The sequence below is a fragment of the Hippoglossus hippoglossus genome, chromosome 6, assembly GCF_009819705.1.
Source record: "Hippoglossus hippoglossus isolate fHipHip1 chromosome 6, fHipHip1.pri, whole genome shotgun sequence".
Lineage (NCBI taxonomy): Eukaryota > Metazoa > Chordata > Actinopteri > Pleuronectiformes > Pleuronectidae > Hippoglossus > Hippoglossus hippoglossus.
In genome coordinates this window covers 26764161-26783718 of record NC_047156.1, presented here as the reverse complement: position 1 = coordinate 26783718, position 19558 = coordinate 26764161, and the positions used below count along the sequence as shown (strand labels likewise).

Sequence of the window (19558 nt, the reverse complement as noted above, 5' to 3'; positions counted from 1 at the left end):
TTGTCATTGCACCTTTTGACAGTGACTGATCCTGGAGAGAAGCATCAGGAGTTTGATGTCTTTGAGATTGTCAATCTCTCGCAGTACTTTCTTTGTTGGAGTGGTTGAAGCGTGATATTCCTTAAAGTGTGTGGCACACAGTGCATGTTCTCCACAACGACCCCCTGTGTCCACTCTATGTTTTTACTACCAGGTAATGCAATGACATATAAACTCAGAAATAGGTGGAACATAGACTGGAAGTAAGTTTACGCCTGATTGATGATTTCTGGGCTTGTGTCTAATTGCTGGACTTTCGGGTGATAAAATTAGTTATTGGTAGGCACTTGATTTGGTAGAGTTTACAGTAACATTACCCATCTGTTAATCAAACCCTGGATGAGTTTTCATCCCCTGGTGGTTACTCTCCATTATTTCCACACCACCAATGTCTTACTTATTTATCCACATGTCTCGGGTTGTTGTGCTTGTTGACTTCAAATTTTCTATGTCAGGATAATGAAGGTTTATTTAAGCCAGATGTGACGGCCTCAGTCGCCACTTTCCATCGTTTGCTGCTTTGATCGTATTTTTTGATGCTCTATAGGTTTTTCGTATTATCCCAAGAACTGCCGACCTTTGCAGATAACTATACTGATCCGACTGTACAGAGCCGAATCACTACTGATGTTGAGCCCTACCTGTGAGGTAAAATTATTTCACTTAAAAAGTAGATCTTGGACGTCTTTGAGGTCACGACATAAGATCGTCTGATGGCCCACCTCCTCATTGTAGCATCCTGATGAAGTTCTCTGCTGTTGAAAAGCTGTAGTAAATGGGAGGAGGTGTCTGGTTGTCTATTCCCTCCACAAAGAGAGGGTGAATGGGATGTTGATTTAAAACCCCAAAAAATGATATTTTGGATTTGTATGTGGTTTTCATTGTTGTTCATTGTTCCATTGGCTTTGTTAGATAGCAGTAGAAGAGAGGGGACTTAGGAATTCATCCTTGGTGCCTGAAACCTAAAACCACAACAACGTCATCACAGTGTGACGAGTATCTTACTTATGTGCCAGTTATAACGTTGTTACTACATCCACCCACCATTCTTCTCTTCAACACACACAAACACACAGTCATTTTGTCGGTGCTGCTCTCGATCCTGATAAAGATACTGAAAAACTAGGATAGACAGAGTGCGTTATGGGATTTTTGGCAGCAAGCACCGACTGAGCCAGCTGACATCACCTTTTCACCATTAGTCCCAAGAAAGTTGTTGCTCACTCTGGTGTTTTCATGTGTGTGCAAGCCCTCTGAAAGATGATCTGCACTAGCGTTCTCTATATAAAGTCATTTACCTTTGTTGCTCTGTGGTTGACCGTTTATCAGTCTTTCACTTTTTCATTCTTTCTTTTCTCTCTTTGTTCTTTTTGCTTTGTCTATTCTTTTCCATGACTGACAGAGGGCATTTTTGGTAAACAAAACCATCTTTCACTTTATTTCAACCTCATTTTCTCCCCCCACTCCTCCTACCTCTCGAGTGTCCACCCAAATTCTCCATCCCTCCTCTCCATCCACTCTTCTTTTGCTGTGCTGTCTCATCATTAGGCTGATGGTCAAACCAATGCTCTAATCAGACTTGGGCTAAATACTCACTAAAACCTTTCCAAACACTTGAATGCACCATATTTTAGAAACATCAAAACAAAGAAGAACGTGGATACATTGTGATACAAGTGTGAACATATCATATTTTGTTATAAATAAAGAACGTAAGACACTAACTTTATTCATGTGTCCCTGAAAGAATGTATGCCCAGATGCTCTAGTACTAATGCTGAATGAGCCCCTTAATGAAATGTAGCTTTGACCTAAGTAAGAAGACTTCACGTTTATATTAACATTCTAATGGTAATTATTAGTAATTATTTATTTTCTTATATTTTACAGGTTAATGATCAGTGTCAATGCAGCAAATAGTATACACATTATCAGCTCATTTTAGTTTATTACAGAAATTGATTTGTCCACAAGAGAGCACTAACAAGTTTATTTTGAAAATGTGAAAGCTTTGTCCATATCTTAGTCTTAAATCACAAATGTAAGGATTCTTATCAGAAAATTACTTTGTCATTTTCTTAAAAGTAGTAAATCCATACATTTTATAAAAATCCAGTATCTTTTTCGTTCGAATGTAAACTTTACTTTTAATTACTACAGTGAGCTCTAGAGTTGCAACAGTTCTTTTGAGATTCTGCTTAAAAACAACACCTCAACAGCGTGCAGTATATCACACAAAAACCCACACACCAGTTCACAAAGGAAAAAATAAACCAGACTGCACCAAAGTAAACCCCTTTGCATTGCTTTCTCACTCGCTAAAAGATTATTTGGATATTATTCACAGCCTACAAACTATTTAATCAATACTTACAGTGTAAGAAGCTAGTAATCCAGCAGGGGGACACATGAACAATTATTTTTCTTGTCTTGGTTCTTAATTTGAAAGTCAACCTAGAAGACGATCTTTTAAAAATCTCACTGTCACATTTTGAGTCTTATTTTCATGGTTTTGATTGTCATTTATCTCTAGTGCATTAATACTGCACTCTCCACAGTAATAACTGAGATCTGGGAACAAGGTGATATTACTACATCAAGGTCTGACAGGGCAAGAAAGAACAATCAAGCAGATTGTAAACCAACCAACAGTTTACCTGGTTTATTTAAACCATTTTGTTTGGGAGTGAAGCGAAGTGAGCCTGGCTGAAATGTTGCTGACAATCCCTCAATCCCTCACTAAACAGGAAAAAGGTTTAAACAAGGTTTTGTTTAAAACCTGTATGGTCATTGTATCTTATAGGGATGCCACTGTATCACTGTAAACTATGGTATTATGAAGTTATGGTTATCATTACATGTGCAGCATGTTCATTATCAGTATAAAAAAAGATTCCAACAAATGGATTATGTCACCTGCAACTTCCTCTCAAAACTGGATACTAACTCCAGTGCACCACACACACATATACACTTAGAAAATTACAGATAGAGATTAATAGTCTCCTTCCCTAGACTAAGGAACTCATGTTGCATATCCCAGTAAATAAAGTGAACATGTCCTGGAGAACTGCTATGTAGTCTGCAAAAAAGCTAGATGGTAAAACTTCACAGATCCTAGCAACATCTGTGTTGTCTGTCCATTGACCACATCTGACTTACAGACACCCACTGATCCCAATCTGACCCCCTAAAGAAACACACCCACACATAAACACTATCCTGACACATGGGGCTGATATAGTTGCATGTGTCTGACAGTTATCACACTGTAGTATTTTGCTCCATCAGATATTTTCGTAAAATCACTTTTATTTATATTTAAAACTTGTTTACTCCATTGGTGCCCATCTTGACCAGGACTCCCAGGCAGAAGAAATATTGTATCTCACTGGAGCCGTCCTGGTTAAATAAAGAATAAATAAATAAAAACAAAAATCACTGTGTTCCCAGATCTCAGCACATTAACATGGATAGTATAATTATAAGTATTACTAATGAGCTTGATGGCAAAAATAAGACCATGTAGTAAATAGGAATTGCCATGTGAGGTGCATTTGATGATATTTACCTGACAGGATTCTTGTCAGGACATGTTAAACTCGTGTGCTTTAAAAAACACACAGAGTTATTTTGTCCCAGGTCTGATGCTGTGTATAGTCATGGAGGAAACTAGAGGCTGTTTGGTGCTGAAGCTACAGCTGCAATAGAAACATCACTCTAATGCTGTGGTTCCCTTCTTTGCTCCTATGGTATGAAAAGCAGCAGTTTACTCTCAGCCCTGATTCACCACATGATTCAGCTCCCTGTCTTGTTTGGGTTGAATCTGTTGTGTTGGTGCAGGTTGAGAAAGGTGTGCAGGCCTCAGTGTATCACTGGACCAAGGACTGGGATCCACCATCCTAACACATTGCTTATAGGTTCATGTGCAGTTAATGTTTGCGTTGACTTAGTGTTTTTGCATTAGAGCATGTAGCGGCTCATTTAAGACATCAAGATAACACATGGCTCTGTATCATAAATTCTCAATCATTAGCACACTTGGATTTTTTTATGTCCTACTTTTTAAGTGCACACTCACTCGCACACAGACACACACGTTGTTGCATGTTTCAGCGAACAGCTTGATCCATTAAACCAGCGCAGTTCATCATCATGGCCTTAATAAACACTGCTAGTGAATAGAACTCAGGCTCAAAACACCTGATGAACAAAGACTGTTTTCCATTCATGTCCATGTCTGACTGATTGACAGACGATAAACTGAGGTGACATGGGTTAACACTAAAGTATGCATCAGGTATTTTCTGCCATTCATCAACCACTAAGATCTGCTTACTGTGTGTTACGACCCACTTTTGTCCTATGACCCTTGACCCCACTTAGCTCCTCAACTTGTTCCCTCGTTGAGACTTTCCACAGCTGGTCATGCATAGATCCTCATGTAACACCCCCTCCAATAACCACACTCCCTCTGCAAGCCTCTTTAGACAGTTAACTTGGACACATGCAGGCGATGGTGTTGATCTGGGCTGAATCTGGGCCAAACTTGGGCTGGTTTTGGGTCCAAACCGGGCCAAGTCTGAGCCATGATATACTCAACTGCTCCAGACCCAGATTTAGCCCCCACCACCGGGGACAAGCAGTAACTGAAAAACCATACCCCTCCCCTCCGTCAGAGCTCCCTCCTCTAGAAGAGACAGGAGGTCAATGGCTGGCTTTGGATGCCAAGAGGCGGGACTGCTTAAGTTTCATCAATGGTAAGGTGTCCTCCTTATTTGCTCCCCTCATGATGAAGGATGGAGGCTAACCAATAAGGAGCAGCATATTTGATGAAGAGCAGGCTGGACATCCGCCACACACATCCTCAACAGCAGTATTTGCAGTCCTTTTCCAGATTCCCATCTGACCATGTAACCGTGTCTGTGCTGTTGAGACGAAGACTCACAATAATGGAGATTTTTTCCTATCTTTATTCAAGAGCGGGGTCTTTCAGTTTGGGAGCATGACGTGTTGAATTTATGTTGAGATTGTGTATTACTTTTCATCAAAGCCCTGCCCTTGCACTCAAATAGCCCCTGTTTGCACTTAAATTTGCTCTGCTTCTGCTCAAACTGTGTGCTTGCACTCAGATATATTGTTGCTTGCACGGATTTCCTGCGCTCCAGCTTCAGCCCTTCTCCGCACTCGGGCTGCTTTCTGTGCGCTGGTGAATCGTCTTCTCTCAGATTTCTCCTCTGCTCTTGGATTTTTTTTTTTTCTTTAACCGGGTTCATCCACTCCCGCCCACCACGGCTTTATTATATGTATATAGACTCGTCAGTCATGAAGTTGACGTTTTCCCTTCTAGCACACGGGTGTAGAAAACAAATGTATACAATTTTAGATATTATTATAAAATAAAAAGTAGTATGTGCCCTCGTATATAAAATAACTGTCTTTTTATCCCAAAGAGTAAAGAGTAAACCGCCTGCACAGGACGCTCTGAAGTAAAGGGAACGCGCCCGAGGCAGGGATCATTTCATTAATTTCATTGGTTGACCAGTGGTCAACACTACACCTGGAATTCTATTGGTTGGGGAACTTCGACGGGGTTGTTGCACAAACAAATCCAAGAGCAGAGGAGAAATCTGAGAGAAGACGATTCACCAGCGCACAGAAAGCAGCCCGAAGTGAGGAGAAGGGCTGAAGCTGGAGCGCAGGAAAATCCATGCGAGCAACAATATATCTGTGCAAGCACACAGTTTTGAGCAGAAGCAGAGCAAATTTCAGTGCAAAAAGGGGCTATTTGAGTGCAAGGGCAGGCTTTGATGAAACGTAATACAGACAAATCTGAACAGAAATTCAACAAGTCATGCTCTCAACTGAAAGACCACGCTCGTCAATAAAGATAGGAAAAAAGCCCCATACAAAATCATCTAACTGTACTATGTTGAAAAAAGACCAGTTGTGTTTGTTGTAGTCTGACCAGGAACTCCTGTTTGTTCTAAGTGTGTGGCGTCAGTGTGTTCAATAGTAACAGGCTGTGATCAGATAGGAGGTGTTTTTCTTGGGCTCCAACACCAAACTCAGCTATGAGGCTTGGTAGTGTCACAGAACAGGATGTCAGAGAAATACATCTACTGGTTTCAACAAATCTACTACTTAAATGAAGACTTTTCAAGAGACACTCCACAGTACCGCTCAATTACCTCCGCAAGGGAGGTTTTGTTTTTACCCCTATCTGTCTGTTAGTTGGTTGGTCGATGTGTATCCAAGATTACTCAAAAACTACTTGGCAGATTACCATGAACTTTGGTGAATGGGTCCGGGGTCATCGTTTTCGTTTATTTATAAGAAAAGTAAATCATGGATCTTGATTTAAAAGAATCTGGCATGTTTAGGGGACTAATATTTTTTTATGTGTACAATTTGGTGGAGATGCAAATCGGTATCAAGTGAATTTAAATCAGGTTTCATAAAGACACTTTGGGGCCTTGGCGTAGGTATGCGCTCTACTGAGTGCTATTCTGTTGTTTGTTTGGTTTTTTGTATTATAAAGAAGAGATTAAAGTTGCATTCAGTAAAGTTATGTCTCTGTAATGTGAAAAGCCTTTTGCATCAGTCTCATTCATATTGTTTACAGAAGCAAGGCTGGGCCTGTGATTTCGCAAAATGTGAACACTTTTAAATGTTGTCTAAAGAAGATTAAGGAATTCGGATAATATATCCATAGTTGCGCAACAATATGTAAAATTTGCTTAAACGAAGGTAATAGCCACCAAGCTGTAGACCAAACAGGGCTTTAGCAGTACAACCTGTGAGGGTATTGAAGTGAGCAGTTATGTGTTTTATTGCTTAGAATAGCAAAGGTGTTCTAGTTTATTGTAGTCTATTCTATTCCAGAGAATATCCATATCGTTTCTCTTTTCAGCTTTTTGAAAAACTTATTGAAACCCATTTGAATGCTCATAATAAAACCATCCTATGTGATCATGGCCTGACGTCTCTTTGCCCTTTACTGTATTCTGTAAATGTGCTACCACAACTGATATTGTTGTGCATCTAAACAAGGGCTACATCTGGCTCTTAGCGTCTCCCCCTTCCTTTTGTTACTGATGCATAAATGAACTTTACATGTTATGATAATGTATATGTATTGAGATTTATAACATTAATTTGAACTGGATGGTGTTTTGCTTATAATTTGTTATCCTTTGTCTGTTTTACAATAATATGTGTTATGTGAATAACACACACTACAGTTGTATTGATTTTACTCACCCAAAACATAATAACGTGTGTTTTAGCTGGGACTGCCTCTGTATATGAACACTTAGCCAGAGATGAACCACAGCAACTGATCGCAATTTACCCAAAGTTCATTTCAGCTTTGTCGCACCTTTAGGACAGTCTGTACAAATATCTGTAGAAGCTCACCCATTCATGCTTGCAAGGCATTTTTATTGCTGTTTCTCTTGAGACTAGTTAATAATGATGAATGATTGTTACTGTGAAAAGTGTTAATGTGTAGTAATTGTGATGTGTGTGTGTTTGTCTCTGTTCCTCCCTCTCTGTTTTCCTCTCTCTCCCTGTGTGTTTCAGTGGAGAATGGCGAACACTGCGATTTCACTGTGCTCCGCAACATGCTCATAAGGTGAGACGGGTTCTGCTTGTCTCGATTCACCAAACTTTTAACTTTTGATATCAAATTAGTGTTTGTAATGGAAGGTTTGCTTGGCCTATGGTAATTCCCGGAACATTTTGTGGTCGTGAACGACACTTCACAGATCGTCACTTACGTATGTTGAGTCCCAGCAGCCGCTGCTACAGAGTGCGCGTCACCCGTTTATTCAAATTTTATTAATATTGAACATATTGAATTACCAAATTTTATACTAAACTTTCTTGAACCCTTAACAATACACAGACCAAGTGTGAAAACGAGTTGATGATCAGTTCTCGAGATATGGTTTCCACGGTCAGACTTTTTTTGGAATTATTAGATTGATTAATTATACTCTCTCAAATGCTCATGTAACAATAGTCAAAGTTGGATTTACTGCTTGTTGAATTAGGTAGTAGGTTTATTGTGTATTCCAACAGATACGCCTTCTGGATTAATGTTCCTGATTGATTTCTGCTCCTTTCCATAGAACCCATATGCAGGATCTGAAGGATGTTACCAACAATGTCCACTACGAGAATTATCGCAGTAAGAAACTCGCTGCCGTCACCTGTAATGGAGTGGACAATTCCAAGTCCAAGGGACAGCTCACAAAGTATGTTCTTGCTCAGTAAACTTAAACTATCCAGGTTTTTCAACACACAGAATATTTAGACATAAATACTGAAGCAGGTCAAAACCAAAATCTTTGAGTGAAGCAGTTTTGAGGAATATGGTTTGAAATTGTGAGGCTGACAAAGATAATGATTACTTTTGGATTAGTGGAAAGTTTCAGTCATTTTTTGGTAGAGGAGACTTTCACTCAAGTCTAGAGTACCTCGCTAATGCTCCTCTTTGCTGCAAGAGAAACGGGGTTACGCTTAGAAAATAAGACCCTGTGGAAAGCACATTTATTCTATTCTCTCAAGGTGAAGTCCCATATAGCAACTTATAAATCATGTGACAACAGAAAAACATTTGTTCTTTCATATTATGTGCTATCATTAATCAGTGTTGTAAATCACACTCTTTATAAGCTTTTTTTCTTCTTTTGGATGGGAAATTATTTCACACAGGTCAAGTGCTCAAAACATATGTCTAGGTTTTTCTTAAATGCTTAATTTAACTCACTGTGACTGAATGAGGCAGAAACACTGAATTTTATTATAACCTTAGTGAAGAAGCAATTTTCATTGTGGATCAGCTACGTCTGGCTGAAACTGACCTGCTTAGCATTGACCCTGCTGCTGATTCTGTGGATCCAATCTCTGTTTCACTGCCTGCTAGCAGTGGTGCACTCCTCAGTGACTGTGGAGGACAAGACAGCAGGAGCATTAAAGCTTTACTGCAGAACTAGCAGTATTGATCTGATCCATTCGCCACTAAATACCTAATGTCCTCGATCAACAGGAGTCCCTTGGCACAGATGGAGGAGGAACGGAGGGAGCATGTGATGAAAATGAAAAAGATGGAGGCAGAGATGGAACAGGTTTTCGAAATGAAGGTGAAGGAGAAGAAGCAGAAACTGAAGGATTCGGAGGCCGAGGTGGGTTTGAGGATTTGTGTGTTTCTCTGGCTCAGTGAAGCAGCGGCATATTGTGGCAGTTTCAGGTTTGGCAGGCTGATGGTTGAAACCACATTTGGATAATTTAAATATCACTTTCATTATCATTAAGCTTTTAATTTAAATTATTTTAAGCAATTGGTATTGAAAGGTTCACACCATGAACAATGAGCATTCTGGATTCTGATTAACTTGCAGGTATCTGTTTTATTTCAGTAATAGACAGTATAAAGAGATATCTATGATGCAGTTGTGTGTTACAGCTCTTAATGAATGTACTAATATTAAAGTGTAAGGAGAGAAAAAAATACAAAGATTATGTCTTACCTCTGATCTTTTGTCACGTTATGTTTTGTTTTAGTCCATAACTCGCTAGTCCAATGTCTCGGTTTACAGACTAAATCCTCTAACTTTGCTCTACTTCACTTCATTATAGAAACATGTTGCACAGATAATGTTCAGATGTTGTACTATTGATTGCTCGAGGTTTGGGGCTACACCTGCACGATTTCATAGACGATATTAATTCAAAAATATGTAACCAAAAATTGTTTGGGGGAAATTAAATCTTTCATTTTATGGTGCCATAAAGCACTATTCCTTCCCACTAGAGTGAACGATGGTCACGATCACATCAGCAGTTGCAAACTGATCCGGTTCACAGTTCACCAGAAATATGAGCACGCACAGGGGTTAGGGTTAGGCTCTCTGTGAGAGTGTTCCTGCACAACACTGGTTGACAAAATGAAATCAATACAATGTCAACTTACTAGCTTTAGCTTTAAACTGCATTTTCATCAACTCTTTATCAATTGAAGGAATTTGCACAGCTACTAACTAAGCAAACTCCAGCCCAAAATAGTGTTGTAGCTACTTTATGTTCCTTAGCAGAAAAAACGGCTCAAAATCAGATGTATAAGTGAACAAATGAGTGGCACGCAGAAATTGAGGCTGTTGAGTGAGTGAATGTGTGAAATATTGTGCCCCTCAGCTTGAGCGACGGCACGAACAGATGAAGAGGAACTTGGAGGCGCAGTACAAAGAGCTGGAGGAGAAGAGACGAGTGTACGAGGATGAGAAGGTTAACTGGGAGGCTCAGCAGAGAATCCTCGAGCAGCAGAAACTGGATGCCTCCAAGTCAGTAGCACACACACATACACTGTTCTACACGTTTCACTCGGGCTGTCAAAAGTGCAAAAATTATTACATCCTGTATGTCTGTAATATAGAGTGATTTTTTTTTTTTTTTGTCTGTTGATGAATAAACAATTCTGAACCTGCTCTGGCAGTCTATTGCTACTGCCAGAGCAGAGGTGGTGGAGAGAGCAGGAGAAAAGTAGTTCAAGTCTCATTAGGTCTATGTGTTGCCTCAGATTATTCTGAGCAGAGTGATGGAGTAAGGCTACATTCAAAATACTGTTTTAGTTTGAAAACTGTGTTTTGTCTCTATATCAGTTTTAATCCTTGTCCATACTAATGCGCCTGAAAATGCATATCACATGACTACTCACGTATACTGGCCTACGCGTCCCGTTGGACACGGGAATTGTCGCAGAATGCTACAATATTAGCAAACGCATGTAAACAGTTGTATCATCGTAAAATGCAGAATTTAACTGCAGAACAACTGTTAGTAAAGATAACAGGGTCAGCCACGCTTGTAATCCATTTTGTGCTCTACACTGGTAGTTGAGGATAATACCAGTCATTTTCTTCCAGAAGGGACCCTGACAAATCAGCGAAGGCTACGTCGTGACCAAAAAGACCCAATCAGCATGCAGTTGTGACTGTAAACTAAAATGTTGCCAGCAGTGTTTCCAGACTTCTCAGTTTTAGCAGCTCTAAAACTCCAGAGTAGAGTAGCAGAGTGGACACCAGGTGTATCTGTAGCAGCGTCAATGCGTTTTCAAACGTATTCATAGTAGCGTGGCGGTCGACTAAGAGTGTAAAAGCATCTCAGAGTCACCAGGAATCCACCGCAGGATGAAAGAATCTTAGCTATAGCTCTAAAAGTCATTATGTAGTTGTTCACTTTGGTACAATCACTTTCAGTTTGTTAGAGCTCAACAGATTCCACTGACCTATAAAAGAAATAGCTATTGCTCTTTATGAATTGTCTCTTTACGATAAACCCTTTAGTCCATGTCAGGAGTTTTTCCTGTTGTCTGATTGGTCAGGAGATGATTGATGTAATGTTCTCTGTGTTTACTCTGCTTGTCACACAGGACGATGGAAAAGAACAAGAAGAAAGGGAAAATCTTTTGAAGTGAGACATGACCTGTTCCTTCAGTTTTACGCAACCTCATTTTCTCTTCTTCCTCTTCCTCAAGTCTACTGTGGCCCTCAGAAAACAAACACACACACACACACATACAGATATATATTCAACTCATTCCATAACATTCCTCTGTGTTGCATTTAACATGGACACCATTTACACACATTTAGATATGCCAATGCCCACATCTCCCACATGCTTATCTCTCTGCAGGGTTTTACAACGTGGGGTAATCGTTTTCATTTTCTTGAGGAATGCATGTGTCTGTGAAAGTCTATTTTCCTATATTTCCTGACAAAGAGGAGAAGCCGGATTTCCTCTGAGAGTACAGTCAAAACACGGGGCAGGGACCATGCATAGCAATTTGTACACATGTAGTAGTTGTACATTCTCTAGATATTCGTAGATGGATAGATGTACTATCTCCCTCCTCAATGCCCTCTTTTTTTTTATTGTTCTCAAATATGTTATACAAGAGAAACCCCACTCAGACATCCAGTCACAAGGAGCCTGGTGAGAGTGTGTTCGGAGAAGGGCGAGTGTACAGTATGTGAGTGAAGGCAGGATAACTGAGCGGCAGGCGGCAGCTGTGGAGGACGAAGGTGGAAGGGAGGCCCAGGTCCCACTAACAGAGTGGCTCAGTGAAATGGATCTGTGTGTCTTGGTAACAGCTCATTAGTTAATTAGCTGTTGAACTGAATAAGAAGACACTAGCCAGCTGTGAACATGCTAGCCTTACTTTACTTCCTCCTCTCATTTCTTTCTCTGGATTTTGCATTATTACTTTCAATAAGGTTCCAAGTGTTAGCCAGCAGAGTTGTCAGCTCAGTTGATGGGTGAAATAAGAATGTGTTTGCTAATGGACCTTATTGTCCCTTTACAAGTTAATGCTCCATTATGAAATATGTAGATAAGTGAAATAATAATTTACTATAACACTTACTTGTACCATCGACTGTTATCTCATAACTGTCTAAAGTCCATTACTTTACTGTGGAGCAGTTCAAAAGCAACAGAGATGATTTCATTAGAGGTAACAGGTGATCGGCCAGTGGAGCAGACCAAACTTGACACTAAAACAAAATGCTTCTGTTTTTATATGCTGGTGTGCCTGGGCCTTTAGATGGGGTCTACTGTGAAGTGACAGGTGTGTGGTGTTCAATGCTATGTCTGAGGTCATAGATACTGTCTGTCTGAACCATACAGACAGGAGAAAGGAGATTTGGTTTGACAGCAGCCTGAATAGTGTCATTGCAGTGTGTGTTTCCTATTTAAATAGAAGATATTATGCAAAAGCCTCATTGGTATCTACAACTTCACAGGTTACAGTGATTACAAAGATGTTTCATATTGTGATGTAAGTGGTGGATGTTGTCATAGACCTGAACCCCACTGTACAGATTATATTCCTCTCTTTCTCCCTAGATTTCCCCGAAAGGCAGCTGTTCAGAGATGTTTGCCAATTCAGCCATAACCTTGTCTCTGACTGTTAATAATATTCAAATTCAAATGCTCCTGCAGACAACAAAATATTACCCCTTAGCTTTCCCGTCAAACAGAATAAGAATTTTGTCCAGGTCTGAGCCAATTCCGAGTTAGAAAGCAGCACACTGTGCCACACAGTCTAACCTTTATTAAAACTTTCCCAGAGTTGTCATGTTTTATTTTCATATGATGATGATAATACTATATGCACGGTTGACATATGACACCTTTCCCTGTAGTTTCCTTTAATAACTCCTTGATTACTCAGTTATTTTTAGTATAGTTTTTTAAACTACCTGCATTTAGAGCAAAATGCTAAAGGGACAAACCTTACACCTTCAACACGTTAAATATTGCCTGTTTGTTTTTGATGGAAAAGCATATTTTATGTACATACTGGAGGCTGCTCAGTGGCCTTTGTTTCTTGAGGTGTTTATTATTTAATTTTTTTTAGGAATAACAACAGAACTTGTACTCTGGACAGAACTCCTCAATACCCCATGAATAAATTTCCTTACATTTACACACACACACACACACACACACACACACACACACACACACACACACACACACACACACACACACACACACACACACACACACACACACACACACACACACACACATATATATGCCAAGAGTACACCTTCTCAGGACTGCTCCGATACACTAGACGTTTTCTTTAGGTCCAGAGAAAAGCTATTCTGTTTTTCTACAAGATTTTAAAAAGTTCATTTTCCTTTTAAATGCTTGTGAACCACTCACCTTCTAATAACACCAAGGGAGATAGATTTAAGTTAAGGTGGATTTTTTTGTAATATTTTCTTTTTATATATATATATATATATACTGTATGTACACTGTTTTCTGCTTCTCTTCTTTGTTTTATTGTGTGTTCTGGCTCTAACTGTACATGTTTAATATTAAAGTTGACAAGGTTATGCTTTAATTTCCAATGTGTGCAGGTTCTCTTTTGTTAATACACCCATGAAATGAATTATCGTAGAGAATGTTGTAGAAACCTTTGGGATCCTTCTGGATGAGGTTTGGGATTAGGATGTAGTAAATATCAGGAAATACAGTATTCGATTAAAGATTTACCTTTATTGAGTACTGAGACAATGGCATGCAGTTTAGCATCTAACCCGAGTTTCAGAGTAAGCTACACATGTATAGATGTATATAGATAACAGTAGTATATTTACATACTCTTAGAGTAGGGGTTTTCAAAGTCTGAGTCATGACAACCTACGCTGGACTGGGGGGGGGCTTCCCCAAACCCCACCTTAATTCAATTGGCTATTGCCCAATTTCTGAATGCTATGTGATCACCATATCTTTTTGAGTCAATAGATACTTAACAATTGAGCAAAGATATATATTTTTTTACATAACTTAAGACTACACAAAAAATGAGGCTTTTTTGGGAGGGGGGGGAATAAAAAGTGTGGAAGTGGGGTAATATCTGAGCTCTGGAACCAAATCATGAGATAAGAGAATCCTTTATTCAAACCAATTTTGGGAAAATTAGAATGTTACTGCAGAGGAAGGGATACTGAAAATGGAAACATCAGTATAAATGTTATATAATAATAAGAACAAATTTAAATGCAAGTGTGCATGTGTGTGTATTGTCTTTTGAAATTTTACAGAAAACTGCACAGTTCATTAATTTCATTACTTGCTGTATTTGTATATAAATGGTCTGTATTCATATAGCACTTGTCACCCATGCTAAATAAATGGTTTTTAGAAGAGCCAGTCTGTAGTTAACAGACACATTATTTTATATGTAACAAATAAACCATTGAATCCTTATATCATATAAACTACTAAATGTTAAACTGAGGCTATACTATCTAAACCTTACTATCCCCTGAACTAAATAAAACTGTTTGGTAAATGTAAACTAATCTGATCTAATCTGATTCAGAAGGCCATGTGATAACATCTGAAAGCTGAAGCTTTCACAAGCTTCTCAGGAAGCAAGAAAGAGAACAGCCTGTGGCATCGGTTTGTGTGCAGATAAAGAAAACATGAAGATCTTTTGATTGTGTCAGACACACCGAGTCCTTTACGATGTGTTGTTTTACAAATGTCTCTACATTATATAATAGCCTACATCAAAGATTTGTCTCATGACACACTTAACCCCAATAAACAAGCTCATTATATGGAATATTATATTAAAAAAAGCCTGTCTTGCTCATCTTTCTCCACAGTACAATAAAGGACGATCGGGTTTCTGTCATTTCTTTACACTTTAGGTGAATTAAAGTCTCAGAAACATAGAAACTAATCTATGTTTCTGAGTCAGTTCTCTAATCTCATGAGATTTCTGCCTTGCCATGAGATTGTGTTTACTGTGTTAATGTGACAATGTCTGAGTTCATGGGTTGTGATGATTTTGCTGACATTTTCAGAAATGGTGGAGGTGATGGAAGTTTATCTTAGAAATGTTTGACTATGTCTAATGAAAATGGTGATATTCCTTCTGTCATTATGCTTTAGTATTTCCTGTATTACGTTACTAGCCTTCTAGCTAAATTGTTAGGATTGCTATCGACCAGCAGCAGCCATCTCACAACTAAACCACTTGAATGTGGAGCACACCGTGCACATGTCGTAACCACAAGCTCACAACTTCCAGATGAAGGCGACATTTTATTAGCTCACCCACTCATGTTTTCACCTTGGTCCGTTTGTTTGTTGGTTGGTTGTCTGCAGGATCGCACAAAACTTGGTGGAAGGGTGTGGTACGATAATTCTGGCTGTGTTAATGCATATGGCTTTAACTTATCCAAGGGTGTGTAGTTTTTGTGGAATTTTAGACTTTCCACCTCTTTTCCTATTATATGTCTTTTTGTCACTATAAAAAAGTACCTTCTGGTACCTTTGTGGCACGAAATGGCCCATTGCAACCCATTCTAACTGCTTTTTTTTTATCTCTCTGCCATTAGACCATAAAATCATGCATTCCACGTTTTTATCCTGGCTTCAAATTAATATTTTTTACTATTTACCATCATATTGACCCATTTCCTGGGATTTGGTATATAGGTAAAATACGTACTATTTACTGGCTTCCTGTAGTGGCACTATTTCTGTATAATGAAATCCATAAAACTAATGTTTGCAACTGAAATGATGTGTTTGGGTTGATATGGACTTCAGAGAGTCGGATGATTAAAAATAAATGTTTGTGTGTGTGTGTTTGCAGTTATGACAGCATCCAGAGGTAGACAAATCAGAGAAATAATTTTGTGTAATGATATTATTCCTCACTCCCTGTCTCTCTCCCTCTCTGTCTCTCTCACACACATGCACACATCATCACCAATCCCACCTCTCACACACACAAACATGACGTGCACGTCTACATGTACACTCAATACAATATAATTACTGAAACCTCTATTTTGCTGTGATTTTTTGTATATGAGTTACAGCATGCTAAGCTTTCAGTGTGTGTGTGTGTATTGACATATCCAAGGCTGTGATAATCTCAAAAATATGTATTTTGTAACTTATCCGTGACATATATCTTTTTTTACATAAAAACTGGGGTTGTCATTAAACAAACAGGAATTTTAAAGGGTTAAAATAATGAAAATGAATGAATATTTTATATTTATGATGAGGACTGATATTGTAAATAAAATAAAATAATTAAAAGTGAAACAAATTAATATTTGTAGCGTACTACAGCAGTTTTAGGGCTCGAAGGTACAGAGGGTATTGTTTTTTATATGTGACAGTACACTAAAAAGAATAATTCGAAAAAATCAATGTTGCTAATCAATGACATATGCCAGGCATCCAAAAATAATATCATTACCATGTAGTATATGGAAAATATTGAATTTTTTTGTGGGGGGGGTTTACAGAAAAAACTGTGTAATCACCTTTTTAAGGATTAACTCTTGATTAGTGGGTTTTAACTTTTCAAATACTGCATATATAAATGTCATGATGGAGAGACGCCCCAAACGCTTGACTCTCCGTAAGCATTGGCCCTGAAAGGTCAAGATGGTTTGAAACACTGGAATTATGAGCCATGTTCATTCCATAAATGTAGAATTATTTTATAAATTTGGTTATAAATAATAAGTTAAAATTAGTACAACATGAGAACAAAGGTCAGACTCCAACGACAGCAATCTCAAATCTGTTCTCCTCTATGGCTCAAAATGCTGGTGCGTAGTAAAAGGTGACATTACCATAATAAATGGATGCCTCATGAAACCATGCCACATCTTCTGGCCTAAAAAGATTGTAAATGAACGTCAAACGACACATAGAACTGTTTAAAATTTTATTTCACAGCTCAAAAAACACATTTATCTGTGCAGTATCTCCTTAATCATAACCCTCACGGATTTTAAAACATTCACACACTTGAAATTAATTCATAAGTATTTATGCAAACAGTGTTGTAGCTCCAGTCAGCAAATGACTAATCCACATCTGATTGTTTCAAGGGCCAACATTTTTAAACCTGAGTTACAGTAACCCTAGTCAATGCAAACTGTCCTCAGAAAAAACTTTGGCTTTTACAGCAATATAAAAAAAATCATCAGATCCATTTAGATCTGCAAAACCAGACATGGTTATGTCACTATTATATTATTACACAATAATACTGAGTGGTGTATTATTATTACACAATAATACATGTCTAATACTCAGTGTTGTGGAGCAGATTGTAGACATCCAGAGCCCACTTGAAAGTCCTGCTGTAGCAGATCTGTCTCCCTTTAATTGTTTGGACTCTGCAAAAATGAGAGAGGGAACAATTGATTTGATCCACCTTGATTAGATGTACTAGGATATCCATTTTTCTATTCATCTCATCATCAGCAAAAGACTTGACGGGCAGACTTACATGAATGCCTTCTTCGAACAGGATCTGTCGGTCTGAGTTATGCTGGTCACACGCTCTGATGGTAATTCTTGTGTGGAAAAGTTTTGGCAGCAGGTCCGAGGTGCTGTGAAGCTCACTGCTTTGGCTGTTAGGAAAGTAACCAGATGAAGTCAGTACAAACATGTCTCTGAGTAAACTCTGAAGTCGATGAGCAACAAATAGAGATCACTTACGATTGGCGTTGCAGCAGCAGACAGTGAGTAGCAGCAGTCCCAGGGTGAAGCAAAGAGTCTTCATGATGATGATGATGATGATGATGATGATGATGATGACGATGATCTCTGTCTTTCTTCTTCTTTGCTGTGATTAACTCTCAGTTCTGCGTCCAATTTATATCTTGTCTAAAGCGGAATTGTGTATGATGTTAGCATTTTCCAATTCATTCATTAGTCCTTCCACACGACATTAGCATAATTCCCACCCCCCCAACACCTCGTTTGTGTTTGAACCACAGAACTGCTCACATGTCTGCTGCTGTGTCGAGGGGAGGGAGGTTACGGTAAATTCACAGTTTTGCTGTAGAGATTAAATCGCCTCTTGTACCACAGAAGATGGAACAATCGCTTTATCTTTACATCTTGGTTTCTATTCAGTGACAGGAAGAGTTATTTTGAACATTCATGTCCATCATAAACTTTTTGTTTTCAACAAACCACAAAAGAGAGTAGAGCAGACAACAGCATTTTACTCAACAAATTAATAACATTTCAGGGGGCAGATATAGAGTTCACACAGAAAGATCAAATGCACTATAATAACATTTTATTGATGGATTTCAGAGAACACACACTAACCTTAACCATAACCTAATTGTTTACTGGGTGAATACAGAGGCACTTTTTTAGTCACAAAGACAGATGTATTGTATATTACATCAAAACACTTGGCAATGTAACATTCTACGGTCCAAAACGGGGTTGACTACCAAACTGGCAAAGTAAGCAACTGTTTTGGTTGAAAAAAAGAAAGCTTACTTTTTTTTTATTTGATTGAAAATAAGTTTGTGAATATGCACCAGGAAGAGAAGAATATAAGATGGCATGTCAAGGGCCTTTAAATATGTCCTGCTTTATTACTTGATCCTAAGGCCCTGATTAATAGTGGTTGTAGTATTTTAAAGTTATTCTCATACATTAATGCATGCAATGAAATAATTCCAAAGCTGATCTACAGTAGGTGCCAGGTGTTTTAGGAAAGTTTTGAAATACAAAATGTAAATAAAGTAGGCGGAATGTGGTGTAAATATAGTGGCCCTGTATTTCCCCATGCTCCCCTACAGCAGGTTAATCCAGCTGTGGTTCCAGCCACTAAATAAAACAACATCAAAAAACCTGAACTGCCAAAGTCACTGAGTGGATTTTTACAAGCAACAAGAACTAGATTAAGATTTCAGTGCTCCTTAAGAACAGACCATACTGTATACTGTACTGTGTATCAGTATGGAGGGTTGGTGTATTGTATTTATATATTCATTTAGGGGCTGACATCAAAAATCTAGATTTAAATGTGATAAAATATATATAATCCAACAGATAAATATATTATCCAACGACCGTTAGTGGTATCAGGCCATTGACAACGTTTTGGTTTTATTAAATGTTTTGTAATTAAAAAAAAGTC

At 38.5% G+C, this 19558-nt stretch overlaps 2 protein-coding genes across 7 annotated transcripts in view; one reads left to right on the top strand and one right to left on the bottom strand.

The window, feature by feature from the left end:
• LOC117762793 (septin-7-like) overlaps positions 1 to 13965 on the top strand; it is a 48685-nt gene extending 34720 nt beyond the window's left edge. For 2 of the 6 annotated variants that reach the window (XM_034587401.1, XM_034587400.1), the window contains exons 9-14: positions 1442 to 1453; positions 7624 to 7675; positions 8175 to 8300; positions 9095 to 9230; positions 10240 to 10447; positions 11096 to 11121. In XM_034587401.1, the coding sequence (XP_034443292.1) occupies positions 1442 to 1453; positions 7624 to 7675; positions 8175 to 8300; positions 9095 to 9230; positions 10240 to 10447; positions 11096 to 11106 (545 nt within the window). In that variant the 3' untranslated portion in view covers positions 11107 to 11121. Of the gene's footprint in view, positions 1 to 1441; positions 1454 to 7623; positions 7676 to 8174; positions 8301 to 9094; positions 9231 to 10239; positions 10448 to 11095; positions 11122 to 11473 lie in introns of those variants that run through there. The other 4 variants (XM_034587406.1, XM_034587405.1, XM_034587404.1 and 1 more) reach the window with 3 other exon arrangements.
• A 3355-nt stretch (positions 13966 to 17320) lies between these two features.
• Positions 17321 to 18267, bottom strand: LOC117762807 (C-C motif chemokine 3-like). The gene is made up of 3 exons (XM_034587434.1): positions 18112 to 18267; positions 17900 to 18023; positions 17321 to 17786 (listed from the first exon to the last, which is right to left on the bottom strand). The coding sequence occupies exons 1-3, from the start codon at positions 18173 to 18175 to the stop codon at positions 17693 to 17695; spliced, it is 282 nt and encodes a 93-aa protein (XP_034443325.1). The 5' UTR covers positions 18176 to 18267; the 3' UTR covers positions 17321 to 17692.
• Positions 18268 to 19558: the final 1291 nt, after the last annotated feature.